Genomic DNA, 22,425 nt, shown 5'->3' on the forward strand with positions numbered 1-22,425 from the left:
TTCTGACAGAAAGGAATCACCTGTGCAACGCTGAAGATCCAGACTTAAACCTGAGGTCACCTCCACGTGTGGAGGACGTGAGGACCAGGTGCAGGACACAGAGGCAGGCAGACCAAAGAGGGCCCTTTGTTCAGGCCGGTGGTATAAAGTGCAAAGGCAGGGAAAACTAAAACTGCTGAAAACCTAAACTGGGAACAGACTGAAGCAAGAAAAACACCAGAGTGTGGAACAGAAACAGGGACGCAGACAGGAACGTACTCGAGGCTCTGACGAAGGGACGCTGGGACAGGAAGCACAGGAGGGGGACTGGGGGGAGTGGACACAGCTGGGAGAACGAGACAAAGGAAGTAAACTGCTGATCTTTATGTTGCTGATGTGCGTCTGTGTAACTGGGTGTGAGACTGGTAATATAGTGAATCACATTATGTATGCAGATGGTCTGCTACAGAGCTCAGACTCACTGAGACAGAAAAACGCTGCAAAAGCTCACCAAACTCCTTCCTGTAGCTCATAATGACATCATTACTGATGTGGTGTCGGCAGGTTTAACGCCGCATTAAGAAACCTCGTGCATAAATAAATCTGCATGTTCAATGAAATGATTATTATTATGATATAACTCATGTTTTCTAGATGTTTTGCCTTGTTTTGTTAAGCAGATAATTGTAAAGAAAAAACGTGCTGGGTGGCTCAACCTGTGAGACTGACTGTGGGAGGTTTTACACCCACTGTGAGATTTTCACACTGAGTACCATAAATATCGCTCTGATGACCGCCTGCCACAAAGTGATGCCAGTATATGCCAGAAAATGACTGGCTGTATGTAAACTGCTGTAAACGACCTGTTGGCCTATAATCTGTGAAACAACATTTCTGTCACCAGCTTAGAAGCTGCCATCACTTTTTGGCAAAGTGACTTTTATATATTCTAATTTATCAGGGTAAAAACTGTCATTAAAAATGTATTTTTAATGAGAAATGTGGTCAAGAGGGCAGCAAAAATCACAACAATACAACATCACAGTTCTATAAAGATATTTGAAGTGGTCATAAAGGACTGCATTGATTATAATGTCATAGAGTAACAGAGAGTCACACCGTCCCCCTTCTCCTAACAGCCGCTCACCTCAGACAGCCACAGTGATGGAGGACCGTCACCCGAGGGACAGATTCATAGATCTCTATTTTGAGCTTGATCTAAACTATGAACTCAAAATAACAGGTCAATGTGTGTCTGTGTGTGTGTCTGTGTGTAAGATGATCGAGTGACAGTGTGACAGCCAGGTTCGTGCCTGGCTCCCGTCGTGCTTGTACAGTTTTGGTGTGGTTACAGTAACCACTGAGTTGTGAATTTTCTTTTTTTTTTAGTGTGATAGATGTGAAGTGCATCTTTTTCCCTCCTGTGTCCCTTGCGGGGTTCCGTAATAAAACAAACTTCAAGACTTCCCACACACCACTAGAGGGAGTCCACGTACCACCAGTGGTGTGGGTACCACAATGCATAATAACAAACGACGTCATCCTTACTATGTCTTAAAATTAGGTAAACGACCTCAGATGAACTATAAAATATGACATTATCTAAAACTGAGCCAAATGCTGAAACGCTGCGTGCACCCATGATGCAGTAGTTTGTAGGAGCACCTTTAGCAGCAGTAACATGATGTAAGGATTTCTGCATGACTTGGAGGAACGTTTCTTCAGTTGGTTGAGCTTTGAGGGCGTTTGTTTCTCAGCTCTCTGAAGCTCCCGTCAGGCTGAGGTCTGGACTCTGGGCCGGCGTGGATCAGCCCTCCTCCACCGTGCTGACAGGTGGTCTGAGGTGTTTGTGCTGATGTGCTGAGTTTGGGTTTCCCCTATCATGCTGCTGTGCGTTATGGACAAACATCTGCACAGCTGTCTCGCCTGTCCAAAGCTCATAGGTGATTCATCTCTGTAAACCTGAGCTGTGCTGCCAGGTTCTTTTTAGAAACGTTCTCCTGCAACCCTCCAAAAGAAGCCATCCTTCAGTCTGTTTCTAACTGTAGTGTCGTGAACTTTAACCTTTAACATGCTGGCTGAGGCCTGTGGAGTCTCAGATGGAGCTCTTGGGGTTTTTAAAGTAAAGAACATATTAAAGAATAATTTTTGGTGCCAGCAGCGAGACATGATGGGAGACTTTAATGCAGAAAATATTCATTTGAGATTCTGACTTTATGATGATCAGTCAAAGCAGCTCCCAGTATTTAATATTTATAGGAAAAAAGCAACGATGCTTTCATTTAAATGAATCTCTGAGTTCTTACACTGCGGTCACTGCTGAGCTTTTAATGAAACAAAAAGGGATGTTTTTTATTTCCAGCGCTGCCCTTCACAGTATAATGAAGCGCTCCTCTAATGGATACAATACAGCAACAGCGTCTCCACCACCTCTTTATTGTTCTTTTGGTTTTTTTATAACACACACACACAGCAACCACAGATGTGTACACAAATTGCTATTTCTAATGCAGGAGTCCATTCACAGTGCATGTGACCAGTTTCCAGCCAATGGGAAGACATCACAGGACAAACACACTCAAATCAAACTGAGCATTTCCTTCAAACTCATTAATATAGGATTTATAGGCTTGTTGATGCATAATTGTTTAAATGTTTCTCCTCCTCCCGTTTCATTTAAACAGCCCTCTCTTTCTGCCCCCCACACTGAAAAATCTCAGCTTCGGTGCACGCTCCTGCTCAGCCTCCCTGACTGCCTGTTTCACCTGCAGGTCGTAGGACTCCTCCATGACTGCATTTCCTGTGAGAGCGTAGCTGATGTGGGACCAGGAGAGCACGGAGCCGCTGTATGAGCCAAAAACACAAACCGGCACTTTTTAAAATGTAAGCATTAAAATCACATTTAAAACAAGGCCTGAAATAACCGAGTCACTTTTCTTTCATCTTTTATTCACCCTGTGGTCGTGTGTCACCTCACAGCAGGCAGGTCTCGGGTTTGAATCCCGCGGGCCTGTTTGTGAGGAGTTTGTGTGTTTTTGGCTCCAAACACATGCATGTGAGGCTCCTGGCCACAGGTGTGACTGTGGGTGTGAATGGTTGGAGGCATGCTGGCCCTTTGCTTTATCTCTGTATCCCTCTGATTTCACGTGTCGCCCATCTACAGCGATTCAGTGCAGGATGAAGGTTAATCTGCACAGCAGGGTTAGAATAGTTTTGGATTTTACATTATCGTTTAGTTTTAGTTCGTTTTCAGTGGTTTTGTTCATTTTTATTAGTTTTTATTTTTGGTTTCATGCTTAGCTTTATTTTAGTTTCAGTATTAGTTTTAGTATTTTCATATTTAATCAGGTGCAAGATTAAAGGCACAAAAGTGACTGTTGTGTTATGAAAACTCGACAAGAGCTGCCCTTTAAAGAAATATATTCAACAACCAACTTCCAAAACTCAAACTGTACATGAACTCCCAATAAAGTTCAGCCTCAGTGCAGCAGATTAACAACAGCTACATGTGGTGTTTGACAAAAACAAACTCTTTGAAGGAGTCAAAGGTCAAATCCAGCTGCATCCTGATGTTCTCACCACCTGAAGCTGCTTTTGGAGCTAGCTTGGTTAGATGCTCCTAATTAGACTCGCAGGGTCTTTGTACACAACCGAAGTGTCCGACCTCATGTCCGCATTTCTGCTTGTGTAGCTGGATTGTGTGTGTTAATTATCTTGTGGTGTTGTTCTTTGTGCTCAGTTTTTTGGCTGCAAACATATTTGTCCCTGTTTTTTCACTTTCTTCTCCATCCTGATAGTTTCAGCAGCTCCCTCCAGGAATTTGCTGACATTTGTGAGTCCTTATATTGATGCTTTGATTATTAGTCCTGATTGTTATTGTCTGACTGAGAAAGTAGCCGGAAACACACAAGAACTGAACAGGTTAATCACAACTTTGTGGGCTGCGTGGACCCGACGAGTTGTCACGTTTCTCCAGAGGTGCGTCAGGTTTCTCGTAGGATCAGAGCGGTTTCCTTGCGTGCGCTTCTCAGCTGGACGTTGATGTTGGTGTTTTTCCTGACTGAGAAGTATTCCACACATTTTTCATCATTCACAACAAGACACTCGCTTCTAGCTGTGCTGTCGTAGTCAAAGGAACTCCATATGGGACTCTGTCTCCGCAGACCGCAGCCATTACTGTGAGGACCAGCGCGGTGAGCGAGCGCACGCACATGCGCTTTAAAAAATGACAATATCTATAATTTCAGTTAGTTTTAGTTAGTTATCGTTTTTTCCTTTTAATTTTAGTTTTTATTTATTTCAGTTAACGACAATGTCTGTGTAGATTCTCAGTTATCCAGGTCATAGTAGTCTCTGGAGCTTGAAAAAGGCGACTGGACTTCTTTTTGTTTCTTGAAGACGTTTCACCTCTCATCCGAAAGGCTTCTTCAGTTCTCAACCAAATGGTGGAGAGACCCAGGTATTTAAACCCCTGTGGGCGTAGTCCCCTGGAGGTGGTTATGACCCTCTATTGATCATGTGCTTGAACACATGTGCCCAGGTGTGAAGGGGGGCGTGGGTCATATTTAATCAGTGGTTTCAGTTGAAACCAACTTAGGACTCCGCTCCATTGTTTCCTGTGGCCTATTGAGGTCACTGGAACAAAGGTGTGAATGGGGGTTGAGACGTCTGGGAAGGGAGCTCAGGACAGCACTGTAAGCGGGGGAAAGTTGGTGACGTAATCCACCTCCTCTGTTCAATGATGGTTGTTCACAGTGGACATAGATGGCTTCTTTCACTCCTCTTTCAAACCATCTGTTTTCCCTGTCCAAAATGTGGACATTGGCATCCTCAAAAGAGGGTGCCAATGAAGGGTTGAGAACTGAAGAAGCCTTTCGGATGAGAGGTGAAACGTCTTCAAGAAACAAAAAGAAGTCCAGTCGCCTTTTTCAAGCTCCAGAGACAGTTAACGACAATGTTTTTTCAATTTCAGTTTTCGTTATTTCCTTGGTTTTCGTTAACTATAATAACCCTGCTTCACACTGCTCCTCTTTCTCCCGCTGCCTCTCACTTTTTAAAGATGCTCCTGCAGCATAATGAGGTTCACATTTTATGTATGTTTGGCTTTACTGGGGCCATTTCTGTCCTCTCGATAAAGCTGATTAACAGGCAGCACTGACCGACTCCACCGGGGCGCAGCATGAACTGCACTCTGGTGAGGATGGTCGTGGTCCTGATGGCTTTGGTTTTGAACACTGCACTCACAGCCTAATTTGAAGAGACACCTTGGGTTCACCGTGGAGACCTTACCTGTAATAACTGCTGCTCATGTAGTGGAAGATGTTTCTATAAGCCAGAGGACAGTCCCACACATGGACGTCTGTCAGCTGACCGTCAAAACCTGGGAAATTAATCACAGGCTCACCTGTCCACACATACTGAACGCCCACACACACACACACACACACACACACACACACACACACACACACACACACACACACACACACACACACACACACAGAGAGACAAAAGGGAAAATGAAGATGATTGGCTGATGCTGAGGATCCCCTTTAATTCTGGGAGTGCTTTTCAGACGTGGCTCTCAGTGAAGCCTTCATCTGTTTTCTTGTAGACATTAAAAAAATTGCTTGTGTAGTTTGATTATTTTAGCTTTGTCTGATATGAGATGATTCTCCTCAACTTCACTGATACATGGCTTAATGAACTTATTAACTTTTATGAGCAGAGCCAGAGGCAGAGGATTTCTAGTTCAGTGGTCTCTGCTGCTGGTCTCATGGCGTGGTGATCTCTGGCCTGCTGCAGAGCCAGATGTGAAGGCGCCATGGTTCAGAAAAGGGTGGACCCCTGGGTTAGGAATGACCTACTGCTCCAAGCGGAGCGGTCCAAGTGTCTCAGGGTCTGTTTTGGGCATGTCCCTCTGGAAAACCCAGGAGACAAACCCAGGAGACACTGAGGAGGTTACAAACTGATTCTGATTTTGGCCCCATTCTCACCTCCTGTGGCAGCACCTTCCTGGGACTCATGTACCTGCCGGTGAACAGCTGGACCACATGTTTGCTGGTGTCCACAGTGAGGCAGAGGCTGGTCCAGATGTCCTGTTTAATGTTTGGCCATAAGGGGACGATGGGTTCGAGACCCATGTTATAATAAAAGTTATATGACAGGATGAATGTGTCGAAGCTGCCCAGCAGGCTCAGAGGGGATCCGTCAGGGCTGACGGTGAAGAGCGGGAAGCTTCGCTGCACAGCGTCAGTCACGTAACGCAGACACACGGACATGCCTGCAGGGAGACACACACACACACACAGATATGAAACCAAACACATGTTTGTGTGAGACGGTTCACTACGACCTCAGCGTTTGCTGTTAGCTGTCTCAGAGCTGCAGGTTTCTTTCATTTCCTCCTCAACAAACCTGTTTGACAACCATCTGCTTCAAGTTATGACACATTATAACCAGTCATAACTGCGCCTGCATTGCTCTTTTCACAGATTGTCACTTTGTGGTGACTTCAGATTGGACAGCATGTTTGCAACAAGCTTTAGGCAATGTTTTCTTTTAGTGGGTGTGATAGATGTGTTACCCCTTCAGCAGCAATGCTCCTGTGATGCTAGTGCACACGGTGGATCAGCTGCCACAGGTGGGTGTCCTGGATAATGAGGTAATGCTCCACCGTTTCAAACAAACAAGAAGCACTCTGAGAGCACAAAGCTCCATCAGAGCAGCTGGTTTACCTTTTAGGGAACAGTGCTGTATTTATTTGGTTTTCTTTTTAATGCACTTTAATACTTAATATTGCACAAATGAAACAAAGCAGTCCTATATATTTAATACATGCAGTGAAGGACTGGAGGCCAAGGTAATTCAGAGTAAGGATCTGGTTTGACACCATGTTTCTAAGATTTGTGGAGCCGAGCACAAGAGCTTCAGTTTGATCTGAATTAGAAGCAGGAGATTAGAGCTCATCCAGGCCTTTGTGTCTTGTAATCACATCAGACTTAAAAGAATCATAGTTTGTAGGTTATGAGGCTTTTTTTGGTCAATTTTTCAACCAATAAATTATGAAGTCGATTAATGGATTGTTTTATCAGGATTCATTCAAAACTTTGAGCCACGGTGTTTGCAGACACAGTGACATGCATGAATGCAAACACTACCAAAACACAACTTGTTGACAGCAAACATGAACTCAGCTCTGCAGCCTTCCCTGAAACAGAGCAGAGTCTGTGCTGCTGTTCGTGTCCTCTTTAAGCTTTAACAGAGCTCACCTTTGGTGTTCATTTTTCACGTCTAATATTTGTGCGTCTTTGCAGTTATCCTGACAGATAAGTGCACACTTCATATGTTGGCCCGTCCCCTGAGTACACAGTAACTCGTGCTGCTGGCCTAACCTGTTCTGGAGCAGGCTGCAGGCTTAACCACTGATCGCTGCCACACCGCCACTGTCATGTGAACCCTGAGTGAACGTGTCTGCTTTAAAGCACCGATCAGGATATCAGATACCTGGGTATGATCAATGTGCTCAGTAGTACAAGGTCAAAAGGAGGAACTTTAAAGGAATAATAATGAATACAAAAAGAGACGACACAAATAAAGAAGACATGTACTCAGAGTTACAGTATTCATATATATATGGATGTACTCACCCCTGGCTGGACTCACTGTGGTTGAAGCTGTGGTGGTTGTATATGCAGTGGTGGTGTTTGGAGCTATGGTGGTGGTTGCAGTTGTGGTGGTATTTGGAGCTGCTGTGGTGGTGGTGGTGGTGTTTGGAGCTATCAAGTCAAGTCAAGTCAAGTCAAGTTTATTTATAAAGCACATTTAAAACAACGACGTTGACCAAAGTGCTGTACAAGATCTGTAACCCCAAGGACTATACTAAATAAAAATAAAAATATATAAATAAATAAATAAAATAATAAAATAAAAATAAATAAATAAAAACATTAAGAACAATAAATAACATAAGAAAATTAAAAATTAAAACGTTTAAAACAAGTACCATAAAATACCATAAAACAATCATCTAAAAGGAGGTAGCACTGCAGCCAAATGCCAAGGAAAAGAAATGTGTTTTTAATAGAGATTTAAATGTGTGTATCGTCTGAGCTGTGCGGATATGGAGAGGTAGATCATTCTTTGGTGCTGCTGCTGCAAAAGCTCGATCACCTCTCTGTTTTAGTCTGGTTTTAGGCCTCTGTAAGAGCAGCTGGTTCGATGACCTCAGAGCTCTTACAGGGGTGTGACAGTGAAGCAGCTCAGACAGATACAAAGGTGCCAGTCCGTTTAAGGCTTTAAAAGTAAACAATAAAATCTTAAAATCGATTCTAAAACGGACAGGGAGCCAGTGAAGGGATGACAGGACTGGGGTAATGTGTTCATGCTTTTTTAAACCGGTTAAAAGACGAGCTGCCGCATTCTGGACTACCTGCAGGCGGCGCACAGATGATTGATCTATGCCAAAGTACAGAGAATTACAGTAGTCCAGGCGGGAAGTAATAAAAGCATGAATAACTTTTTCCAGGTCCTGCTGTGGGAGATAAGGTTTTACCTTGGCAATGACTCTGAGTTGGTAAAAACTGATTTTGGTAACAGCACTTACTTGCTTCTCCATTTTAAAACTACTATCTAAAATGACACCCAGATTTTTCACAGCATCACGACAGTGAGGAGCCAAATGACTCGGAGTGCCAGAGGAGTAGCTTGAGGGGTCAAATTTACCAAAGCATATGACCTCGGTTTTGCTTTCATTAAGATTTAGGAAATTGTTTCTCATCCAGGACTTGATGTCACTTAGACAGTTCAGCAGGGGTTCCCATGGATCTCTGCTGTTCAGTTTGATGGGCATATACACCTGGATGTCGTCAGCAAAACAGTGGAAACAAATATTATGTTTCCTAAAAATCGACCCTAGAGGCAACATATACAATGAGAAAAGAATTGGGCCCAGAATGGACCCCTGAGGCACTCCACAAGAAAGCTTTGCTGTGATAGAAAAACAGTCTCCTAGATGGACAGAGAAACTTCTATCAGTAAGATAAGATCTGAACCAAGTCAGAACCGTGCCTTTAATGCCAATTTCATGTTCTAGGCGGGATAGAAGGATCTCGTGGTCCACAGTGTCAAAGGCAGCTGACAGATCTAGAAGTACTAAAACTGCAGGACTACCAGAGTCCACAGTTAAAAGCAGATCGTTAAAAACTCTTAAAAGAGCCGTCTCTGTGCTGTGACGCATTCTAAAACCTGACTGAAACTTTTCCCACATTCCATGTTCACTTAAAAATGCTTGAAGTTGCTTAAAAACAACTTTTTCAAGAACCTTGGATAAAAATGGTAATTTAGAAATTGGTCTGTAATTTGAAAGAACATCAGGGTCAAGGTTCTTCTTCTTGATTAGAGGCTGTACAACTGCATGTTTAAAGGCAGCTGGAACACAACCAGATGCAAGCGCACTGTTAATCAGAGCGAGGATAGTTGGTGGTGGTGGTGGTTGCAGTTGTGGCGGTGTCTGGAGCTGGAGCTGGGGCGGTGATTGTGTTTATGATGGTTGGATCTTTGACTTTGTATCTTGTGGTTAGGTCGGGAGTGTGGACACCACCATCGGGGCGACTGAAGGTCACTCCTCCAAATCCTGAGACAAAGTGAACATCATCCCGTTCAGATCTATTCCAGAACTTCCTGAGAATGAAACGCAAAGAGAAACATGCTCTCAGCCTGATGTAGCATCTTCTTTTTGCTTTCACACTTTGTGTTTTTATGCTGATTTCTGAGGCTGTTACCTCAGGGTGGGGCCCTGAGGTAACAGCCTCAGGGCCCCACCCTGTGCGGATACTCTGCACAAGTTCATGTCTTTAAGAACACTGAAGTCCAGGTTAGACATTAGTTTCTTCCTAAATACATACAAGCTCATAACTGTGAGTCTGTGGTATGAAATCAAACACATCTGTGAGAGCGCACAGACACGAGCTTTGGTGTCTTTATGATACAGATCATCTCTGAGCTCGGGTTTAGGTTTAGTCGCAGCAGCTGGTTTTTCAGTGAACCCTCCAAACTGGCATCATGAGCTCCATCTCAACAACAGGCTTATGTTGATTAAACTGTGCAAGGATTTATAACTTAAATCAAACACGTGTTCATTGTTACTTTAAAGTATTTTTCCCAGCTGAATCAGTTTACACACCCCGTGTTTGTTTCTCATGTAGCCAGCTTCTCTCATCGCCTGCAGCTCTTTCCTTTCTGAGCTGGAATGAGGATGTGCTCGCCTCCCTGCCAGTAATATTACCCGACCCTCATCACACCTCCTGCGTAGTTACCAGCTCTCAACATTCACTGTTAGGCCGCGTGGGTTTGTACATTTCTCTGCTTATTTCCAACCTCGCTGAGTTATTACTAAGCTGTGATGTTTTTAAAGGCATGCGTTTGTTTTTCTCAAGCTGAAGAAGAGATGCTGATGCTGTGCAAGAGTGGAGCTCTCACCAGAACCTTTATGAACCAAACACTCCATTAATTATTTGTTCTTTGTAGTCTGACAGAAAGTAGTCTTCATGTCAAAGTTCACTCAGTAAAACGTCACTCTGTTTAAAGACAGTGGAGTGAAGCTGCAGCTGCAGCTCGTTTACTTCCAGTTTATCCTGACCGTCTCAGCCTCCCTTTTCTCTCCCACAGCTCAGGCTGTATCCAGTGCTACGTATAAATATCTGTTGTGTTTTTCATAATAACGTGTGCGTGTGTGTGTGTGTGTGTGTGTGTGTGTGTGTGTGTGTGTGTGTGTGTGTGTGTGTGTGTGTGTGTGTGTGTGTGTGTGTGTGTGTGTGTGTGTACCTGTTGCATCTGGTTGGTCAGCTGAAGCCGTTTCCGTACGAGCCATCATGGGCATGATAACCATTAGAATGGGAACAAGAAGCAGCTTCATCTTCATCCCTGAGGCTGGCCGCAGTCCCTGCTGTGTTTATGTCTCTGAGTCTGAGGCTGCAGCTCGTTTACTTTCACTTCACCGGTTCAGGCGTGGTATCTGAAACTTCCTGACTCAGCCTCTCTTTTCTCTCCTACAGCTCAGGCTACATCTGATGCTACATGTGTGAGATTTGAAGTGAAGCTTTCCAAATGTTTACGTAAACAGTGCGTAATTAACAGACAGACAGGGCTCATATTAACCTAATAATAAATAAATCATAAACAGATGATAAATAAATTGTTAATATCTTTTTTGGAGACAGTGACTGTCCACTCCATGAACCTTGGTTCTTCCTGCTGTGTCAAAGACACATCTACAGTTATTTGTTCATGTCTTCAACAAGGGAAATGCAAACAAACAAACAAACACTGTAGATTAAAGTTAAGCTGATTTTCTGACCTGTTTGCTGTACTTTACTGTGTGTAGTTAGTGGATTTATTCCTTATTGAATATCCAGGTTTACTGTGGACCCTCCTGACTTTCTTTTCTACTGTGCCAAACTCACAGTGCATCATGTTTATTTACTATTTATGAACAAACACATCGTCTTATAGGTTAAACACAATAATGAATAATCTGAGAGCTTGTTCAGTGATGTAAGCGGAGCGCCCTCTGTTGGAATTGACTTACATGGCAGGACAAATTCAAAGTTTCAGTACCACATATCCACAGTATTCCTGACTTCGCGCCACTACCCATAATTCATAGCGGAAACCGGTAGTTTACTTCCGTTTGCACTGCTGTTTACGGTTGCGGGCTTACACAAAATGTTCATTGAAACATTTTGACACTGCAGTTTCTTTTACCTGCCTAAATGGTACCACATCGGAGGTGGATACATTGCAAGGATGTTTTAAAAAGCAGCGAGGTAACAGTGCCTCACCCGTCACTTGTGTAAATGACATGAAATTATGGCCTGAAGTCAGCTACATCCACATTATCAGTTACCTTGTTTTTTTCCGAAGGTGTTGATGGCGGGGAATCACGTAATTATAAGAGTACCAGATTACCTTCAAAGCAATAAAATCAATAAACTAATGCTTAACAAACAAGGCGAGGTTGTTTTCCTTAAAGCAGCTGTAGAGCCGAGCAAGAGCATCGGCCAAGCTAAGCGCTTAGCTTGGGTGGAGCGGTGGAGACAGTCAGCTGTTCCTGAATCGCTGATTAGGGAAATCATGTAGTGATACTGCAGCTATTCTGTGGAAGGTAAATCACTGATCTGGATATCAGAGTGTTCAGATCACTGAAACAGAAACACTGGACTGGCCGAAGGCTGTGATCGAGGAGACACGCAGCTGTCATCTTGCTAACTGCTACGTGTTTACATGAAGGCAGGCATTGTTTAAGCTTTGTGTAGGCTGTATGCTGTAGTGTCACACTATAAATAAAATAACGTAAACAAATAAGAGGCTGTACATTAAAGGAAAACTTAAAACATAAGGAAAAATACAGTAATAGGATGTGCAACTGGGTAGTATAATTAGGGGAAAAAGGAACAAATTTACAGAATAAAATAATGTGAAAAACTGTACAGACTGATGTAGTGACAACCGACAACAGCACAAGTTGAACCCGAGCTCATGTTCCAACTAATAAAGCACAAAGTAACTGAATTTTGTCATTAACTCTGGCTGACTTTGGGTAACCGGAAGTATAAAACCGAACAGCGGAAGTAGCAGTCTGTCATGGCAGCCTACGTGTGCTCTTCCAGAAACCCGTGGATATGTGCAGGACATACAGAGGATTGAAATGGCCTTAATCTCAGACCTGAGGTGGAATGTGAACACACGCCTAGAACAGCCTCACTGACATTGATAAGCCTGTTAATGTTTACTGGCACTGAGCCCAGTTGTTCTTGACTTTATCAGGACAGCAGCCGCCCACCTTCTAATCTGCAGAAGCCTTAATGACTGAAGACTGTTATTGAGCTGTGTGAGGTTTAAGCTGCTCAGTGACATTAAGTGATGAGGTTTTAGGAGGAAAAGCATGTGACTCATGTTTAGCAGTAAGAGTTGTGGCTCCATCCATAATGTTTTTAATGAGTCACTGCAGTGACTGAAGCCCGGCAGCATCCCTGCTGTAAACCAGAAACAGCAGGAGGATCACGCATCACTTAGGATACGGTGGCTTGTTGTGATGTTTTAATTGTGCTGGGATCTTGATGTGTTTTTAAATCTTCCAGTTATAAACTCGACAGAAACAAAGACTTTCACAGCTGGCTGCTGTCCCCGTGTGTGCGCTCCTCTAACCGTTCTCCTTTCTTTCGTTCTAACCGTTTCATCCTTTCTCGATGGGGTGGCTGTAGCTCAGTAGGTAGAGGAGGTCACCTACTGATCGGAAGGTCAGCGGTTCGATTCCTGGCTACTCCAGGCTACATGCCAATGTATCCTTGGGCAAGATACTTAACACCAAGTTGCTCTCCGACCGTTCTGTCGGAGTATGAATGTGTGTGAATGTTAGTTAATTAAAAAGCACTTAGCTTAGTAAAAAAAAAATGGAAGTGCTTGTATGAATGGGAGTGCATGGGTAAATGTAAAAACGTGTTGTATAAGCGCTTTGAGTGCTCTGACTGAGTAGAAAAGCGCTATATAAGAACTAGTCCATTTACCATTTACCATTTTCTTGTTCTCTCACAGAGGAGGAAATTGACGTGGTGACGGTGGGCCGCTGTTCCTCGAGTCCCTCCCCTCAGCCTTCGCCGGCTGACCTGTCCGCCCGTCAGCAGAAGCACGAAGAGGAGCAACGAGCTCTCCAGCGGCACCACTTCGAGATCCAGCTGCAGCACAACTACGCTGCTCCCTGCCCGGCGTCGCCGCCTCCTTTCAAGCGCTCGCGAGGGAGCGACGGCTCTTCGCGCTTCCACTACTCTTCTCGCAGCAAAATGAGACATGCACTGACCTCACTGTGTTCTTCTGTTTGACGGTCCTGCTCTTCCCACAGCTTTTTTTTTGTTTGTTTTGTTTTGTTTTATTTTGCTGTAGTCGATGAAAGAATAGGAAAAAAAAATAGCCAGAAAATCCTGAAACACTTGAATTAAATAAGATAACATTGGAACAATTATTTGAACTATTAAAGATTTAGAAGAAATCACATGTACATGTGGGCGAATCTTGTTCAGGCAGACCCAGGCCTTCCCAGCAGCCAAGTACGATCTCACACGACCCCAAGAAAGGAGCAAAGGTTAATTGGTGTGTGTGTTAGACGGACAGGACGACCTGTGAGTATCCTGGCATACAGGCTACAAAACGCACCAAAGGGATTTTGGACAGGATGACTGATGAACTTCCTGTACCGATTTCCTCTGCCAGCGAGATGCAGACGGCTTTAAAAATGACCGTACTTCCCTCCGTGAACAGACTTCTCTGACTCATGGTGTCGTATGAAGCTGGCTCATTTTCCCCCCACAAGAAAAAGGAAGATATCAAACATGCACCAAAATGCGCCAAAAACGAGCTGACCATCGTTTAAGTCCAAATGTTTCAGGCATCACTGAGCCTCTGATCCACAATGACTCAGGCTGAGGTTGTTCTGCTGTTTCAGCTCATGGAAAACACCCACAGATCAATGTCACTGCACCAAGATGGATTTTCAGACTGTTTGTCAGTTTTCACACTGCTGATTTTCATATAACACTTCATGAATTTGGCTGAAATAAGAGTTCAGGCTGCGCAGCAGTGCAGATGTTTGCACCGAGCTTTGAGTTCAGCACTACACCCTGACCGCCACAATGAAATGCATTTGTGCGCCTTCACTTCCTTCTTTCTGTGACGTTTGCTGTAACTGTTCGTGTCTGTATCTGGTTTTATTACAGCAGAGACTTTAACCTGCGACACTGTCGCTTTAAGATCAGAGGTGGGAAGTAACGAAGTACAAATACTTCGTTACTGTACTTAAGTAGATTTTTCAGGTATCTGTTTTTTACTTGAGTATTTATTTTTCTGACTACTTTTTACTTTTACTCCCTACATTTTTACACAAGTATCTATGGAAGCTCGTTTCCGCCACTAAAAAAAAAAAAATCGCCATCCATAACTCAAAATTTTGAGTTATTAACTCAAAATTTTGAGTTAATAACTCGAAATTTCAAGAAAATAACTCAAAATTTTGAGTTATTAACTCGAAATTTTGAGTTAATAACTCGAAATTTCAAGAAAATAACTCAAAATTTTGAGTTAATAACTCGAAATTTCGAGTTAGCAAAGCCAATCAAGATGCGTGGTGATGGTACGTCATTTCCTTGTTACGGAAATAAAACCCGGAAGACACCAGTTATCAATGCTACAGCTAAGCTACCAGTACAGATCCGATCATGAATGAGCAAATTGCTAAGTACTTTCAGCGAGGATTTACAAACGATGAAATCCTTGCGTTATTAGCTGAATCACATGGCATCATTATCAGCAAACGCACCCTCGAAAGGATCTTACACAAGAACAGACTTTGGCGCAGAAAGAACAAAACTGAGGTGGAAGAGGTGGCGGCTTTTATACAAGCGCAACTGGAAAACTCAGGTCAGTCACATGGATATCGCTGGATGCACCAGAAGTGTTGGATGAATGGAATTGTGACTGACAGAGAAACAGTTCGTCTTCTGCTCCGTTTACTCGACGGTGAAGGTGTGGATTTAAGGTCCCGTAGACGACTGCGGAGGCGAGTGTATCATAGCAGAGGCCCCAACTATGTGTGGCACATCGACGGATACGATAAGCTTAAGCCATTTGGAATTGCAATAAGTGGATGTATTGACGGCTTCTCAAGGAGCGTTATATGGCTTGAAGCTTACAAGACAAATAATGACCCCAGAGTGATTGCTGGTTACTACATGGATGCCGTGATTCAACATGGTGGATGCCCTGATCGAGTGAGATTAGATTTAGGAACAGAAAACGTCCATGTGGCCCAGATGCACAGGTTTTTACATTTTTCAGACAGTGATTCAGAAACTGATCATGTCACTTTTGGAGCAAGTACAGGAAATCAGCGTGTTGAAAGATGGTGGCTAATCTTACGAAGTCAGTGTGTCCAGTACTGGATCGACCTGTTTGACAAACTAAGAGAGGATGGACACTTTTCAGACTCGTTCTTGGACAAATCATTGGTCCAGTTCTGCTTTCTTCACATTATACAGGTGAGTTTACCTACTGATATCTGTTGTAACTGACTGTTTTAGCAGCATACATGGCCTTTGGCATATTGCTGAAATACTGTATACATTAAAGTACACATGAAAATTATAGTTTTAAATCTGATCTCTTTTTTTCAGATAAATATATTAAAATGAATATCAAGGTACACATATTACAAATTCATTATGTGGGTTTATATGTGTCTCTGAAATTGATCATTTATAGTGGGCCAAAACTAATAAATAAATAAGAATTCAAATCCCCATATTATACATATACAGTTTTAGCTAAAAATAAATTAAAATGCATACATCATGATCTAAGCCACAACTGTGCCTATGTATATACATTAACATGTTGTGCATTGTACTGTGTATAACTGCATGTGACAAATAAACACTATCTTAATCTTAATCTTAAAAATAGTGAAATTAGAACAAAGTTTGCATTACAAAGGTACAATAATGGTGTCACGTAATCTAACATAATTTATGCAGAAGTTAGTTGTTTTTTGTACATGTTTAAATTAAAAATGTTACTTGTGTGTATTTTTGTCATCAAGGAGGAATTAAACGAAGTTGCTTTGGCTTGGAACGACCACAGAATACGCCCAGTCCACAACTCCCGCAGTCCTCATGGTCGACCGTCTTTTATGTATGCCCTCCCAGACATCTATGGAGCGAGAGACTGTCTCCAGCATGTCAATATGGAGAAAGTTGAAGCCTGCCTTGAAGAATGTGTGTTCAAAGACTTTCCATGTGATGAGGATGTCTTTCATCTCTGTGTAGAACTGATGGCTGAACATGCTCTGGGCTTCACAAATGATGTGTTTGATACAGTGGATCTGTATGTACAACTAAGGCAGCTCATGCTTGCTCAGTTGGAGACATTGCCTTAAAGGTTATACCTATTTATGCATTTGACAGAGCTGTTGAAAGCACATGTCCTTTAACCTTTGTGCTTCCTTAGGAACAGTTAGTCCTCTGGCTTAGAAGAATAAAAATTAAAAAAAAAAAGTAATTCACACTGTATAGTATATAGAGTATAGTGTATAGTGTGAATTACTTTTTTTTTTTTTATTCTTCTTATTTATATGTGTGTGTATATATGGTTGCAGGTACAAAATACATTTCACTGTGCATTGTACTGTGTATAACTGTGCATGTGACAAATAAACACTATCTTAATCTTAATCTAGTCTTTTTTTTTGTTGTTATTTCTACAGTAATTGTTGTCTGCACAAAGAGAACATCCCAGGTTTTTCATGTACAAAGGCTTAAATCTTACACATGCTGCCTGTCAAACCTGGTATTTGGAGATCATTAAGGTAAAGTGATATGTCTCATGGTGGATTTATGATTTTAGCTTTCTGAAGATATTTTTTTTAATCCTTGTTCACTTGTATCTCATTTTTGATGTCTCTTAATTTTATTTTTTTCTGATAATGTTAAATTACTAATTTGGTTGTCTAGATTTTTTTATATAGAAAATCTAGCTTATAGATGAGCTTAACTAAGCAAGGTGATGATTGTCTGTCCAAAAATATATATAAAAATGAACTGAGCTCTGTCATTGTAGTCTCCTTGAATACTTTATTATAATACACAAATCTCAAAAACAGGGACACTTAGCAATTAACATTTAATCCAGAGCAGTAAGTTAAAAAAAAAGTGACTACACAAATCAAAAATGTGCAAAACTTGTAAAATATCAAAGAATTTAAGATAAGAACAGGTAAAATGGCAAGATTTTACAAAGATGTCCTAAACTTTCTGAAATAAGAACATAGTGGCCTAAAATTCTATGAACCAAAAACATTAAGGTTTAAAGCTGAAAAAATATTGGGGAAAAAAGTTAATAAGAAAAATCAGTCATGCAGTGCAATGAAAGAAGGGAGAAACAAGACTTTTATCCCTCCTGATACATCAAGAAACAACCCCCAGCTGAGCACTTGTTGATTTCACTTAAGTCCAAAATAAAAATATATCAATTATGCTTTATGGCCACTCATTTTAGCAACATAGTCACCATAACCCAGATGGCTGAATAGAGGTGCACAAAAAATAACTATTGAATTACTGGCATATAATATAAAACTGAACTTGTAAACATTAAAACTTGTGCATTATAATAGAACATGTTAGATATATTAACTATATTACTGCAGGGGTCTCAAACTGTAACTTCTGAGGAGCCACTATAATCTCACTTTATAACATTAGATAACTAAACTGTCAGATTTAAATTAAGTTTTTCCTTCTTTTTTTGGATTGAGTATGGCTAATGAAATTATAGAAAAAATTTATAAATGTGTAAAGATACTTTGATTTTTAACTTGGTATGCGCAGATGCTGAATGAGGCAATAGGAATTTTTATAAAAAGGCCTCCAGGCTGCCACTTTGACACCTCTGCAGAAGTGCATTAATCAAGTGTTTTCAAAACATATTGCCGTGTAATAAGAACACACACAAATAAATTCAAGTCTCTAATTTTGTACCTCAAGTTGAATTCAATTAGTGTTTCACCAATAACTTTCTCAGGAATCAGTTTTGAAACATGTGATTCACATTGTAACAGTTCTGTTTTAGTGCACAACTCAAATACAATCTCTTGTACAAATCTGTGGGTCCAGATCCAGTGTTTGTGAATTAAAGTATTAGATAATGTCCATGACCCACACATTGGATTCCAACACTCTGTTCATCTCAGAACTAAAATCAGGATAGCTGTCATAATTTATTGACAGCTCCAGTACACATCCACATGTGTGTGCCACAGGTCGCCTCTGGAAACCTTCAAGTTCGTTAAATGCAACAATGATGTTCTTTCCAAGATATAAGTCTGAACCTGTGCAAAACCTAAGGAACAAGCACAAATGTTGCTTCTCAACATTCTTCACATATGTAGTTAGGTATTTCTGAATAACCTTCTGATGGGTCGTCATTGTTTCAGGAAAAGTGAAACACCCGAGAACCTTTCTCACATTTGGTTGGAGGGCTTCATATACTGAAGACAGATCACAAAGGCTTTCACCTGCAGTGCTGAGTGTTTTCGCCCACTGTTCGATGACATAGGCAGGCTCTTGGACAAGTGTTTTGTGTGCAAGCTCCATTAGGACTTCGGTAGCATTGCAGGCTGTTGGCATCCTTCTGCAGCTCTGGTTATCAAGTATGTCTACAAGTTCTTCTTGGTCCACACTGCTAAAATCTGACTGCCACGCCTCTAACACTGTACGCTCAGATTCAGGCATGAACTTGAGAAAATTCTCCACAATATCACTCTTCACATATCCAAAGGCAGCTTGTTCCAGAATGGCAGGGGCAATTTTCACAGGGAGATATTTCTCTGTGGCCCATCCAAATGCAATGATTCTGCCCACACTCTCCCACTCCTGCTGCCCAAAATCATGCCTTAAGAAGGGCACTTTGTAAGCAGTTCCAGTGGTGCACTGGTCATAGAATTCCTTCCAGAATTCTGAAAGACAGTCTCTTACAACTCCTCCATGATCATAAGCTTTTTCAGGTGTTCCATCAGGCAGTACAAGCTGGATTTTAATGTCAACATCTTCGAGATCATTAGCACTAAAATGTGAAATGAGCTCTGGCATTACCTGCCCTCTGTGAACGACTAGTACTCTTTTCATTCTCTCACTGGTTGGGCCAGGTTGTGGAGTTAAAACCAGGGTGTCGTCCAAATTTATTGACTCACTGTCAGAGACGGGTCCAACAAAAACAATGTCACTGCTGTAAGAAGAGTTATCACTTACAGCCTGCATGGAAGAGAGTGAAAGGTTATTGTCTGTAGTGTCTACAGTTTGTGTCACATCAGGGCTGACTTGTTCAAAAGGAGCAAATGAAGAAACTGTAGCAACAGTAAAAGAAGAGGAGTTTTGGTCTTGAGAAGATGATTGCAAACCTGGGCTGCTTTGGGTTTTTTTTGTGGTCAGGTAAAACCTAAGGATATTTAGTTTTGTAACATTGTACATTTCTCCAACTGTTAATCCACCATCAACTGTCATCTCTTGATAATCCTTTAGATCACATTCAAAATCTGTTAAGGGCCCCCGAACATTTCCTCCATTTGGAAAGAACAGATCTTTTGCAACCTGTAATATGTCACTTTTCTTAGCGTCCTTGCAAATTACCATTTTTCTTGTCCCTCCTCCTCGTCTAGCTCTAACCTGCTTGAAAACATCAGCATCTTCATCATAATGCATCCATCCTATTTCTATTTTTCTCTTTGTCTTCAGAGCATTTCTTTTATGGGTTGGTTCTGAATGTTCTTGCGCTGTGCTGCTGCCATCTTCAGATGTTTTTCTTTTGGACAATTTGGTTTTCAGACGTTCAAAAAGCGTCGACTTTCGGCTGTTGCCCTGCCGTCTGCAAAATCCAAATACTGCAAGGCGATCACCATATGATGGTAGATAAGTCTTCAGCTCCTCATCTGACATCAGATTTATAACACTGGCATCGATCTACAGAGGGAAAAATAATTCACTTTCACACACACACACACACACACACACATATATATATTTGAAAATACAATTATATATTGAATGAAAAAAGTAGTATTTAAAAGAAAAAAAAATTAGAATTATGTACCTTCTCATTCTCCAGGGTTTGTATTATTTCCTCAGAGACTTCTCTTCGTCTCAAGAAGTCAGTCAGGTCTTCCATGCTGTAAACAAGTATGTACAAATGATCACTTATGAATCCACCATATGATCATCAAGTCTCGGTGTCTAGTGTACTTAATGTAGTTGAGAAGCTTGTAATATAACTTCCTGGGTAATATACCTTCCCTGCAATTAAACACTAATCAGTGGTTCTCAAATTGTGGGGCGAAATGTCATGACAGGTGGGATGCGAATGACCTGGGAGAAAAGTCATGCGGAACATACGTTGAACATCTGATTTATTTTCACAGCGGAACGAGGAAACGTTAGCAGCTACGTTAGCACGGCGACTAGCCAAGCCAAGCTGTGCACATAGTGCCGTCATGCCGCCACTTCAACATCGACCCCCAGACCGATCTTAGCGTGTGGTGTTAAAATATTTCATATAAGTGAGGCATAACGGAAAAAATCTGCACTGATTACATACCTTTTAGATAGTTACCACTCGTTAGACTACATCTCTACCTGAAAACCCTGGCGACAATGCAGCAGTCTCTACCCGAGTGCGGCTGTGCCCTGTGCTTCCGGTAACAAGGAAATGACGTTCCTGCATCCGTTCCTGCATCCTGATTGGCTGTGCTAACTCGAAATTTCAAGTTAATATCGCCATCTGTAACTCGAAATTTCGAGTTAATAACTTGAAATTTCGAGTTATTTTCTCGAAATTTTGAGTTAATAACTCGAAATTTTGAGTTATTAACTCGAAATTTCGAGTTATTTTCTCGAAATTTCGAGTTATTTTCTCGAAATTTCGAGTTAATAACTCAAAATTTTGCGTTACGGATGGCGATTTTTTTTTTTTAGTGGCGGAAACGAGCTTCCATAAGTATCTGTACTTTCTACTTCTTACATTTTCAAACAGACTCGTTACTTTTTAACGTCAGAGAGAAGTTTGCATTTCCGGTCAGTGCGCCTCAAACATCAAACGATCTGAGCCTAAACGGAGGAATAATAACACATAAGAGACAATCGTACTGGTGTATCCTCCATCATCGGGGCTGATCTCGTACAAAGGGATTAAATACACAAACCCATATAATTAATGTCTCATTTATAGCGCTATAATCGTGCCGGACCGAGTCCGTAAGTTATGCTCGCGGCACATAAACAGCTTAGCTAGCGCTACTGAAGAGGAGCGAGCATGAAGGGAGCAGAGGTGGCAAAAGTACTGACATTCTGTACTTAAGTAGAAGTACAAGTACTTATGTTAAAAAATACTTTAGTAAAAGTCGAAGTACTGGTTCAACTTCTCTACTTAAGTAAAAGTAAAATAGTACAGGCTCTGAAATGTACTCAAAGTAAGAAAGTAAAAGTAGTTCTTTGGAGGATGTTTCTACCTGCTATTTTTGTGTAAAACAAACCGAACCTCATTATATATTATTGTAATAACATAAAATAATATTACATGAGAATACAAATGTTATTCCAATCTAAATTTTAATCCTAATGAGTGCACTCAGCTTGAAACTGTTATGGAGGACACAAACTGTGAAAGGGAATTTAAACACAGCTCTGTTCTCTGTGTCCTCCATAGTAGAGGGTGACTGTGCCTCCACCTAAACACCAACATGAGGATACTCAGGGGTTACAGTGGGATTCAGAAGGTGGAGGAACCCTAAGATCAGCTGTAGTGGCTCTGCATGGGGAGAAGAATCACAGCTTTCTATTGTGAGCTGCAGTAAAT

At 41.7% G+C, this 22,425-nt stretch overlaps 2 protein-coding genes across 3 annotated transcripts; one reads left to right on the forward strand and one right to left on the reverse strand.

Moving 5' to 3' along the window:
* The first annotated feature begins 15,157 nt into the window (after window positions 1-15,157).
* On the forward strand, window positions 15,158-17,072 carry LOC115780219 (uncharacterized). The gene is made up of 2 exons (XM_030729303.1): window positions 15,158-16,064; window positions 16,625-17,072. Exons 1-2 carry the CDS (start codon window positions 15,246-15,248, stop codon window positions 16,958-16,960), a joined length of 1,155 nt encoding a protein of 384 aa, XP_030585163.1. The 5' UTR covers window positions 15,158-15,245; the 3' UTR covers window positions 16,961-17,072.
* A 649-nt stretch (window positions 17,073-17,721) lies between these two features.
* LOC115780212 (uncharacterized) lies at window positions 17,722-21,266 on the reverse strand. 2 transcript variants are annotated; one of them, XM_030729292.1, is made up of 3 exons: window positions 21,169-21,266; window positions 20,668-20,743; window positions 17,722-20,537 (listed from the first exon to the last, which is right to left on the reverse strand). In XM_030729292.1, the coding sequence occupies exons 2-3, from the start codon at window positions 20,740-20,742 to the stop codon at window positions 18,720-18,722; spliced, it is 1,893 nt and encodes a 630-aa protein (XP_030585152.1). In that variant the 5' UTR covers window position 20,743; window positions 21,169-21,266; the 3' UTR covers window positions 17,722-18,719. The 2 variants fall into 2 exon arrangements, with proteins under 2 accessions (XP_030585152.1, XP_030585153.1); XM_030729293.1 differs by having other exon boundaries at window positions 17,722-20,559.
* Window positions 21,267-22,425: the final 1,159 nt, after the last annotated feature.

This window comes from Archocentrus centrarchus, chromosome 5 (genome assembly GCF_007364275.1).
Source record: "Archocentrus centrarchus isolate MPI-CPG fArcCen1 chromosome 5, fArcCen1, whole genome shotgun sequence".
In the NCBI taxonomy this organism is placed as follows: Eukaryota; Metazoa; Chordata; class Actinopteri; order Cichliformes; family Cichlidae; genus Archocentrus; species Archocentrus centrarchus.

What these genes read in the sequence shown, in the direction of transcription:
- LOC115780219 (XM_030729303.1), top strand. Translation starts at nt 15,246, where the DNA reads ATGAATGAGCAAATTGCTAAGTACTTTCAGCGAGGATTTACAAACGAT. An exon ending in GCTTTCTTCACATTATACAG is followed by an intron (nt 16,065 to 16,624) that starts GTGAGTTTACCT and finishes TTTGTCATCAAG; the next exon opens with GAGGAATTAAACGAAGTTGC.
- LOC115780212 (XM_030729292.1), bottom strand. Translation starts at nt 20,742, where the DNA reads ATGGAAGACCTGACTGACTTCTTGAGACGAAGAGAAGTCTCTGAGGAA. An exon ending in AAACCCTGGAGAATGAGAAG is followed by an intron (nt 20,538 to 20,667) that starts GTACATAATTCT and finishes TTCCCTCTGTAG; the next exon opens with ATCGATGCCAGTGTTATAAA.